The sequence below is a fragment of the Gadus macrocephalus genome, chromosome 21 (assembly GCF_031168955.1).
Source record: "Gadus macrocephalus chromosome 21, ASM3116895v1".
NCBI lineage: Eukaryota > Metazoa > Chordata > Actinopteri > Gadiformes > Gadidae > Gadus > Gadus macrocephalus.
In genome coordinates, this window is record NC_082402.1 from 13102886 (window position 1) to 13114150 (window position 11265).

The following is an 11265-nucleotide window of genomic DNA, read 5'->3' on the forward strand; positions in this document are numbered from 1 at the left end:
TCAAAGTAGTTTGTATTTTATGTTGCCAAGGGCAATCGAAAAGAGCTATTGCCGGTATAGTGCAGTCAGTGGAGCGCGCGGGCCCAGAGGCGATAACGGTATTTAAGCAGCGGAGAGTAGCCTGGGGCAGCGGCGCGAGCGGCGGGCGGGATCACACGCGGAATCAAGCGCCTTTTACGAGTTTGCCGCGAAAATTAAAGAAAAAGAGAGACGGGCCAAATGTCATTCTCCTCCGAATTTAACAACAATGTTCATCGCTCCAGTCACGAGACAGCGGCGGAGCCCCACCCACACAAAACACACACAAACTCCGATGTCTTTACAGGGGAGTAACGGCCTTCAGCGAGCGCATGCACGAGCAATCGCGGGGGCGCGCGAGCGCATCTGAAGAGAAAGACGCGACGCGGATAGGCCTGCTGCGACTGAGGGGGGACGAGGAAGGGATGCGTGGCTGATTAAAACACAGACGATTCCTACTAAGTAGGATCCCTAGTCTTGAGTGTTTTTTCTTTTGAAAAAAGGTGATGTGAATATTCATGCCGCCAAAAGCCGCAGTCAGAAAGAACAACATTAATATGATCTCCACTGAATTCGGGTGCCCCGCTCGGCATTAGCATATCAAAGTGTCCGCCCGAGGCGAGAGAAGCTATCGATACTGGAGCGGGACGTAAAGCAAAGATGATTGGTTGTGATGGTTGGCGCGGCTGAGCTCAGGGCGGAACGCGGCGCGCCGTTAACCCAAAGTGATAGCGGAGGGATTCCCGCGTCAATCCGCGAGAAAGCCCCAACACCTAGGCGGAGTTGATGAAAAATTAAACCCCAGATCTCTCATCTCTTCTTTTCTGTATGGTAAAAAAAAAGAAACGGCACACGTGTGTGTGTGTGTGTGTGTGTGTGTGTGTGTGTGTGTGTGTGTGTGTGTGTGTGTGTGTGTGTGTGTGTGTGTGTGTGTGTGTGTGTGTGTGTGTGTGTGTGTGTGTGTGTGTGTGTGTGTGTGTGTGTGTGTGTGTGTGTGTGTGTGTGTATAGCGGTGAGACACAGAGCCCCCTCAATGAAACAGCCCAGGCTCGCCGGCTTTGGAGCGCGCGCAGATCTATTCCGGGTATAAACCCGACTTGTGAGGAAATGAGTTGGCCTGTGATGCCATCATCTACATTGGGTCGGCAGGAACACATTCAACAGTCGGTTCACCTGCAGAACCACCTGGGGTTCATTGTATATTATATAGAACCCCGCTGAACGCGTGCAGAGGATGCTGATGAGCGCGCGCCTATAGGCTGAGCACGTGGGCGCTTCGAGACACGAAGGGACGTACAGGCTGCGATGGGCCACAGTACATGGGCCAGGGCTTATCCGGCCCTGGGAGCCTGGGACCATAGTGCTGGTTTTCTGATAATTACTCCTACTTACAATTATTAAAATTGTGACAACTATTTACCGGAACAATTTATTTGATACAATTCATTTGATCTAGACATTTAGGCGATCTACACTGAAGCAAATTTGGCTTTGCACGGTTTCGATTTTTTAAGGAATTACATTCTGGTTTGCATTGCAAAATCCTACCTTCTTATCAGTTCATCACATCCGACACAAGGTAAGGCTGACAAGATATAAGATTACATAGGCATGTTCTCTAGGCCTACATTGCATACTAGATTATACCCCATTGTCTAAACATCTTTAAAAAACACACACACATTGGTTGAGTGTGTGTGTAGAAAGTGAATGACAAGGTTTGTCATCTTAATGAATTAAAATGAAACGCATCCGCGTTCCATCACCTTCAGACTATTGTGAGCGTGTGTATGTGCGTGCGTGTGTCTGTGCGTGTGTGTTATTGTGTGCGTGCATGGTGTGTGTGTGTGTGTGTGTGTGTGTGTGTGTATGTGTTAGCGGCCGCGTGTGTGCACGAGGGTAGAGAAAGGGCGTGTTTCCTCTACACGTGTTGACAGGAGACAGGGGTGTTGTGTGTGTGTTTCTGTCTGTTCGCTGTCTTGTTTTGTCAGCTGCTGCTGTGTGTGTGCTCGTGGCCCGCGGTAAAACAATAGAGCGCGCCTCGTAGCCCCTACCTCTCCGTATGACGCCCCCTTGGCCGTTCAGCACCAGCCCACACTGCGCCTCCACGGAGCCCTGCGGGGGAGAGCGGGGCGTTAGTACCACAATAACAGCGTCAGAAGGCACAGAACAGAACATCAGTGTGTTTATGCATGGGTAATGGCACGCTTCACACAGACCAACACGAGAAATACAGTGAAATGATTGCATTGTAATAGCCCCTTCGATAGCTCAGTTGGTAGAGCGGAGGACTGTAGCGGTTACATGGGAATCCTTAGGTCACTGGTTCAATTCCGGTTCGAAGGAGGTGAAATCTTTTCTGACAAATAAATAAAATATAATAAATAATTATAATAAAATACTCATTACGTGTCGCTATGGATAAAAGCTTCTGTTAAATAAGAATTTAAACATTAAAGTCAAATGACGTTGATATCCCATCCTGTTCTGGTTATGGTCTGGATAGGTCTGGCTAACCTTTTATTGTCTGGGTAACCTATTATGGTCTGGCTAACCTGTAAAGGTCTGGGTAACCTGTTATGGTTATGGGCTGGCTAACCGGTTATGGTTATGGTCTGGCTAACTGGTTATGATCTGGGTTACCATATGGTAATGGTATGGTCTGGCGAACCTGTTATGGTCTTGGTCTGGCTAACCTGGTATGGTTATGGTTATGGTCTGGCTAACCTGGTATGGTTATGGTCTGGCTAACCTGGTATGGTTATGGTTATGGTCTGGCTAACCTGGTATGGTTATGGTCTGGCTAACCTGGTATGGTTATGGTCTGGCTAACCTGGTACGGTTATGGTCTGGTTAACATGGTATGGTTATGGCCTGGCTAACCGGTTATGGTTATGGTCTGGCTAACCGGTTATGGTCTGGGTAACCTGTTATGTATGGTCTGGGTAACCTGTTATGGTTATGGTCTGGCTAACTATAACGCAATGTGGGTAAATACGGCGCTGCTATCAACAATGTCATCAAGAGAGAAGAACACGAGCCTTTATTCAGAAACCAGTTAATCCGTCGTGTGAGCCTCGAGGCCGGTCCCTGGTTCAACCGGACCCGCGTGTGCAGAGACCCCCAGATTAAAATAATAAAACGTGCTGCTGAAAGGGTCTTGTAGCGCTTCCTTAACCAACTCCGGCTCTGTTTTTAGCCTTTTTTATTCCGAAGCTAAAGTGATTATAAAATCAATATACAAAAACGCAGAGGTCTTGCATGAATTAGCTTTGTGACGAGCGAAAGGTGTGGCAGCTGCTTTTGTTAAGCATGAAAATCTCTTTACGCGCTTATAGACGCGACAGTGTTGCACGGGCCCGGGCGCATCTGTTCTGTTCTCCCGTGAAGCTCAGGTTCACGGGCCGATTCTTTCCTTTTCTTCAAAAGGTCTCACTTGTTTTATAGGAGCGTGTGTGCACATGCGTGTGCGTGTGGGAATATTGAAAACCGACGTCATTTGTTTGGCAGACAATAGGCCCGCAATATAAACTAAGAATATATAAAAACGGAATAAAACTGAATATCCGATGGTGTAAAGTTTATACATTTTGGTGTTTGTTAAAAGTGTTGACCTTGTTTTAGAATATGACCACATAGTAGTTCAATAGGCTTATTCTTTTTAAGGAACTATTCTCGACAATAAGGATATATTCAGAAACAAATATTTAATAAAGCATATCCATATTACATTTGTATTTAAATGATCAACGAGGTGAAACAATAGCCGGATAAATCTGCTGTTCCCATAATCATATTCCTCCGATTATTATTATTATATTATTATTATAGCCTATAAACATTCATCTTATTATTATAATTAGGCTATTGTTATTATTGTGGATGCAGTATTAGTATTGGTATAGTGATTACAAGAATTAGCATTGTTATTATTAATATTATTATTAGAACCTTTTGAATTTTTTGAATTATTAGAATAATTAGCATGAGAATTATATTTATTATTATTATTATTATTGTTACTTGTATTGTAATTAAGTGCCTATCTGTTGTCATTGCTATCCTATCATTATGGTCACAGCAAAATAACAACTATTCTAATATAGTCTACATACTGACAATCTTGACAGTTTTACAATAATAATAAAAGTACTATTATTAGCCTAATACTATAAATAATATCATTATTACCCTTATAATTATTATTATTATTGTTGTTGATATTGTTGTGGTTGCTATTATTTTCATAATTATAAAATAATAATTACTATTATTATCAATATTACATTTCACAAAATGTAAAAATGACCAAGCAATGCAAGTGAACTTCAGAAAAAAATCGGTATATAGGCCTACGTATAACCCAAATTATTCGTGAGTAGCCTATGTTAAAACCTTGTTTAACTATGGACGTTTCTAACTAAAGCTCAGATGTCGCTGCATAAATAACGAAGTTGATTGACGTTAAGTCTGTAATTGGATAAACTACGGTGCTTTACGACGCTCGAGCGGGGCATTGTGCCTTGAACCCCGATCCGTTAATCCGCCCTTTACCGGAGAATAGAGAACCAGCGGCTTTTCTTTGCCTCAGCAGACAGCGGGACACACACACGCAGACACACATACACACGCGATCAGTGTGTCTTGGTTTTCATCTCGACCATTTCTATACATCGAAAATAATTATGTAAAATATGGGTCACGTGACAATCTGGTAAATATGAAAGGCTGATCCCACAATAGGATTGTATAGACTGCCAGTCAATTAACCTTTAGAAAGGGCTGCGCTTTCAGCAGCACGGCCCGTGTGGACTTGACTCCATCCCTGAATGAAACACATTTGCTATTTTATCCCAAACACATCGAAAATACTTTATCTTAACAAGCTTTGAAATACCAGGCCATTTGACCCAATTCAATGTACCAACGAAGGCTGGTCGCTTTAAAGGTGTCGCCGTGAGCCCATGGCCCCTGGTCAGTCTAAAGATAATATAATAAAGCGGCCACCAAGCATCTGGTGCGTCTCTCTGCCTGATAGCTGGAATTCATAACTGAAAAAGACGGGTTGCAGACCACGTGGGGCGGTGTGAATATGGCTGAAGAGGTAAGGTATTGGGCATTTGGGTTTAGCATCAGGGACTCGGGGGGGGGGGGGGGGGGGGGGGGGGCAACATGGGCCGACGCTACAGGTCAGGTGTGCTTAGTGGACTGGCCTGGCTGAACGATGGAAGCGGAGGACGGGGGTAAAGCGGCGGGGCCCGGTCGCCTTTAGGCGGTGGTCGACCATTGGACCGGCACTGAGAGGGAGGACAGGTGGAGATACAGGATAAAGGAACAGTGAGAGGGCAAAGGAAGACCCAAGGAGGTACCTGTATGTCGTCTGCCCCGGGCGGAGGCAGCCCCAGGCCGGCGGCGGGCAGTAGCCTCTGGTCCGCGTGGTGCATGCCCACGCCGTAGGCCTGGGAGCCGTGTGACGTCATCAGCGACAGGTCATGGCGCCTGTAGGCGTCGAGGCAGCCCAGCTCGCGCCGCTGCTGCTCGTCCAGGCACGAGGACTTGAGCGCCGAGCGCGCGTTGTGCAAGTTTATGAAGTCGGCGGGTTCCCCGTGGTGGATCTGCTGGTAGTACTGGCCCGAGTGCAGGGAGTTGAGCCCGTAGGCCTCGGGAGCCACCGCGGGGTGGGAGTGCTGGAACTCGTAGTGGAAGGACTGGTGGTGTAAGGGCGTGTACTGGTGGTTGGCGGAGAAGTAGGGCGAGGCGAACTCCGTGGCGGCCGCCGCGGGGTAGGTGAGCGGGGAGGACGAGGAGTAGGCGACCGAGGAGTTGGCCACGGACTCCAGGCAGCCCAGCTGCATCAGGCGGTAGCTGTTTGATCCGTCGTGACGTATCTGCGAGCGGTAAAAACACGGGGAATGTGTGTGAGCGATTGTCATTTACGTTCAGTGCAGCGAGCGTCTTCTCTGCTCGCTGTTCAGTGGAGTCGCGGTGTTTTTTTCCAACCCTGCCTCCCAAAACACACTCAAACAGACCTGAAGGAAAAAACACACACACACACATGCACCACCGCCACACATTCAAAGGGATTCTTTCCTTAAAACCACCTGAAGGAGGTGTCATCTCCGCACCGCACCCGGGAGGTGAACGCACGCCGACTGGAGACACCGTTGGTGTGTTTTTTTCCCCTTCGTTTCTTTTCGTTCTGTCTTTTTTTGTTTCGGGGGGGGGGGGGGGGGGGGGCTGTCACTCCTTGCACATTTTTAAATCGTCTCCCTGTTATATACTATTATTTTCGAGCTGTTGGCAAATGTAGTGGGCCAGCTATCGCTCCCACAGTGGATGAGGAACGAGGAGTTCAGTCCTGAGATGTTGTAATCACACTACAGCTACACCGTGCACCACACAATCCCTGCTTTTTTTACCCTCTCTAATAAAAACGCAAACCGCTCCGGCAGCGCCAGTGTGGAGCGACCGCACCTCAGACTACACATTTTGCTCCATCAATTCGCGAGGTGATAAATAACATTTCTGGAAATCGTTGTGAAATTAAATTAAAGCGTCGCTGTTTAATTTTAATGTGCATTTTCATTAAAGGTAGGATATAGTTGTTTAGAAATCAAACGATACATTAAGCAAAGTGCAATTAATTACCTCGGCGTCGTGGACTAGTCCGGGAAAGGTTGCTGACATTGTGCTTTTTTTTTTCCAAAGTGACTCTTTTCCGTCCTCGCCGATCGAAATGTAAAAAAATACTTTAAAATCCAAAAAACCCAGAGAAATAAAATAAGTCCCACGCGCACACTCGGTATCGGCGGAAAGCTGACGGAAAGCGAGCGTCTCCCCTCTGCACGGATGGGGCTGGCTCACGGATTTTGTACTTGCAGGGTATTTCTCGGCTGATGTCGTAGGTCCCTTGGTAATATAGAAGTTCTGAAAATTAAGCATCAGCACTGAGGAATGGGAGGACAATAGACGGAGCGCAGCATCCCAGGAGACAAGGAATAAATATTGTATCTTCGCCTTAATAAGGAACCAAGTTCTTCTTTCAACATTTTTCTACGCTTTTGTGGACATTTTGAGTTTGACCAGTTTCTGTGTTCATACGTCGTTCAGTGGGGTTCATTTCCTTTTTTAAATTATCACCGCTTTCCCTAACCAGTTTACACATTCTATGGATTTTCTACAGAAATGTAAGTCTGTTTTGAGATATTAATCATTCATAATAATAAGGCACAAACAATATGAGACTCATTTATATAAGATATATATTTTCATATTTCTTTAGAGAAGAACATTAAGAAGGACCTTTTTCGTTTTTCTTGGTAGGCCTACATCTTTTGGTATTTAATGATTATAAGGATATTATACATCCTTTGAAACGTAACGTTTTCAGAAAGACAGGCAGGGTTTCATTATTGCTATTGGAAGATTTACGTTTTATAGATAGACAATACAATATTTGATTCAGAATTGAACATTTATTCATATTTATTCATATTTACCGGGGGTTATTTGTCACAAATAGGCCTAAGCCTACATATAAAAGCATGTGTGTTATGAATTAATTTTCAATTGGCTAACAAGCTATGCCATGTTATTTGATTTATTTTCAACCACATCCGTGACTTTTAGCATATTAACATACAGACTATTATTATTGTGGTTATTATGTTAATGTAGGCCTATTATTATTATTATTATCATATTATATTATTATATATATTGTGTAATAATAATAGTATTAATATTATTAATTGTAGTATTAATATTAATAATATTATAAAAATGATGATGATGATTACTATTGTTATTATATATTATCATTATTATATAAGCCTATCGAGGGAAATAGTAAAACATGCCATAATTCGCCTCATTAATTTTGCAGTAAGTAAGTATAGCATTTAAGGGGCTTCTGATTAATTGTTTTCGGCTTATCTTCGTTTTTTCATCAATTCAATCACCGGTTCCACTCTGACAGTGCTAACACGACAGACACATCCCGTCATTTGTATTGTTGTGGTTCGGTGTCTGCGTCGAGGCTCCAGGGCTCGCGCTGTTTTAATATTCACTTTGCTCCGCGCGATTGCAGTCTCGCGTGCTCTCCGCTGCGCTCGAGGTGCATCAGATAACTCAACACGACCCTTATAGGGCTGTTTGGGGGAGAGGAAGATTTGATTAAGCCTCTATGTTGTCTCATGTATAATAACCATGAGACAACGCCAGCTTCTCATCTCAACCACCAATTGAATAGGCCTACATGCCCATGGGCACGTCAGATCAAAGTGGACTATAGACTAAGCATACATATCCATGGGTGAAAACAAATAGATACCATTATTAAATAGCATTGTGTGCTAGCAGGAGAACGACGTGTGCTAAGCTACAGAACCAGTACCCTTCGCTATGCAACCGATCCGCAAAGCAGCCAGACACCTAATAGGCTCCCAAACGAATGAGAACAGCGCTTCCGGTCTCGCTCTGCCGAGACAGCGCGAGAGGAGCAGCGACGCGGGAAGGGGGAGAGGAGTGAAGTGAAGAGGAGAGCGGAGCTCGAGAGCCTCTCTGCTTCATCACTCGCTTATCCTACCAGGAAACGTGCAGAACCGCGCGCCCGAGCACGCGCGCCGCAACCGTGCGCATTCACAGGCGAGGACGTCGGAAGGAGGATGTAGGCTGGGAGAGGGAGAGAAAGCGAGGCAGACAGGGCGCTTTCAAAGTGTTTAAAAAGCCCTCTAGCTTTTCCTTTAACCCGAATTATCTCAGAGTGTTATTACTCTGGGCGCGCACAGTGCAAAGCGTGTAATGCACGCGCGCTCCCCTTTCTCCTCTCTAGGCCTCCAGTCGACGTCATCTACAAAGCAGTGTATGTCTGGAGGCCTATGGGGGGGGGGGCGATCGATGGATATCTGAATCGGGTCCCAACCGGCGATCTTTTGGACGTTTTTTATTTTCACGCATGTTACTTTAACCAACGAGACTCTGTGTTATTAAAATGCAAAGTCTCCCCGTGCGCCGACGCCGTGACGCTGTTATTGACTGCACTTTAATTAAGGAACAATTTCTCCACCCATCTGTTCCTGCTCCTCGTGGACTTAATGCTTAGACCGGTAACAGTCATCAACAACAACACACAGCACGTATGGGGGGGGGGGGGGGGGCAAACAGGCCCACCAATCACCATGCTAATTGAGCTGACCTTTTGACAGTGATGAACCACACTGCCACAGGAATAAGCCATTTACACTGTGTTGCAGTTGATTCCACTTTTCAACAAGTTTCGAACGTCTTTTTATTTTAATAAAGTGGAAAGGTCGGAATTAACAACAAAAAAAAACAATTAAATAAATATTCGTTATTATTCGTTTATACCAATTCCCGGGGTAGGGCGTGAGGTTATTCAGACCGAGCAACCATAGTAACAGTGTATGAAATGAGTGAATGAGAGACATGTAGAGACAGATTTGTGTCGTCAACGTGGTCGTCAAGCGGAGTCACCAGTTGCACCGCAGACCGTGATAATGGGGCTTAGCGCCGGCGACTAGCGCCGCTTCACCCTGCAGCAGCAGATGCGCAGTGATCTCAGGGTAGGGCCAAGTCCATCTGCCGCCCGGGAGCCAGGGAAAGGGCTGAGCGATACGGCCCCTAAACCCCTCTGAAACCTCTCCTACTGTATACGCCCAAAGGCAAGAGAGGAGATGGACACCGGAAGACCGTGCAACCGCACTGATACGTCTGAATCATTGTAAGAACAACAACAAGCGTTTCGAGGCTGGGAATGTGTCGGATGCAGTGGATGGGAGGCGTGCAAAACTCTACAATAAAAAGTCAAAAATAATTATGGCGCAGCCCATGCATAAGCTTACGTCCTATTTATCTAACTTTTCAAATGATGGAAGGAAAACAATTCACAAATATTGAATTAAATAGGCTATTAATCGCAAAACTCTTCAAAAAATAAGTAGCCTACAATTAAAGGACCTACGCTGGTAGGCCTAACCTTAGGCTCTCGTCGACTGGATATCTGTCCCGCTGGCACAAAAAAACATATAGGCCTGTAATAGTTTTGACTTCATATTTAGCATAAACTGATCGCGTGGCACCTCTTCCTCACCATTTAAATATTTTAGAATCCCTACTATAATGGTTATTTAAATAACAACATGATCCACCAGCCTCTAATAAAGAAGATCCGCTCCTAACCCCAAAAGCAGTACAGGCCCATCCAGCCCACTCTGGAGCTATATAGGGCTGATATGGGCTCCGTTTTGCTATGCCTGTTGCGCACAGGGGCTGCTGGCCTTGTTTAGGTGCGTGTCTGACTTGGGGCGAATAACAATCAGCCGCTGCCCCTTCCACACCCTCACAAACATTGTATTCCCATTCATATGCCCGAGGGCGTCCGTTAACGGACCGATGGGCCTACCTTTCCTCCCGGGCCAGGGGCCAGCCGTGATAACGACTTTGACAGTGACCGCAGCGCCGCACCAAACGGCCCGCAAGACGTTTGTCCTCGAAACAACAGCAACACAAAAAAAAAGCAATTAAGAAAATGCTCGTGTCTGACCTAGATAACCGAGTGTCTTAGGAACCACAGGTTAATATGCTAATATGGATTCGCTAATTGTGGATTTAGAGTCGTTGGGAGGAAGGGGGAGGGGGGCTAGGGGCGTTTTGAGTGGCGTGTTATCTGTAAAGATCTGCTCTAGATTAATTCCGCAGCGCGTGAGGTAAGGAGTCTGGAAACAGGTGGTCGACCTCCACACAAACAGGATGGAGGCAAGACGTTATGCGTCCCTGCACTGACCAAAGTAGAACTGTTTATTAATCTGGGATGCAAATTAAAAACCCTGACCATGAAATTAAGATTATGAAAAAAAACGTACAAAAAATTTGAATAGTATATGATAGATAGGCCAATCTGTTGTTTTTTTCCGGCTGCGATCAGTCTGTTTCCTATACGTTTTAGGTTTTATTGAATCAATAATTGATTGTTTGTAAATAGCTTGATCATTAAGACGTTATCATGCTGAACACAATGTCAATATGGATGTTTGTGTGGTCCAAGGGCGCCCATAGAAACAACACACACACACACACGCACACACACACACACACACACACACACACACACACACACACACACACACACACACACACACACACACACACACACACACACACACACACACACACACACACAAGTCCTTAAGTTCAAGAGCCGCAGGACATTTACTTCAAGCCCTTCAC

At 45.5% G+C, this 11265-nt stretch overlaps 1 protein-coding gene and 1 non-coding gene across 2 annotated transcripts in view; one reads left to right on the forward strand and one right to left on the reverse strand.

Annotated features, from left to right (window-relative positions):
• tfap2d (transcription factor AP-2 delta (activating enhancer binding protein 2 delta)) overlaps positions 1 to 6960 on the reverse strand; it is a 15597-nt gene extending 8637 nt beyond the window's left edge. The window contains exons 1-3 of the mRNA XM_060041594.1: positions 6667 to 6960; positions 5388 to 5906; positions 2073 to 2133 (exon numbers count right to left, since the gene is read on the reverse strand). Of these exons, the coding sequence (XP_059897577.1) occupies positions 2073 to 2133; positions 5388 to 5906; positions 6667 to 6960 (874 nt within the window). The remainder of the gene's footprint in view (positions 1 to 2072; positions 2134 to 5387; positions 5907 to 6666) is intronic.
• On the forward strand, positions 2279 to 2364 carry trnay-gua (transfer RNA tyrosine (anticodon GUA)). Its single transcript is given in 2 exon segments — positions 2279 to 2315; positions 2329 to 2364. It is a non-coding gene; the product is annotated as a tRNA-Tyr (tRNA).
• Positions 6961 to 11265: the final 4305 nt, after the last annotated feature.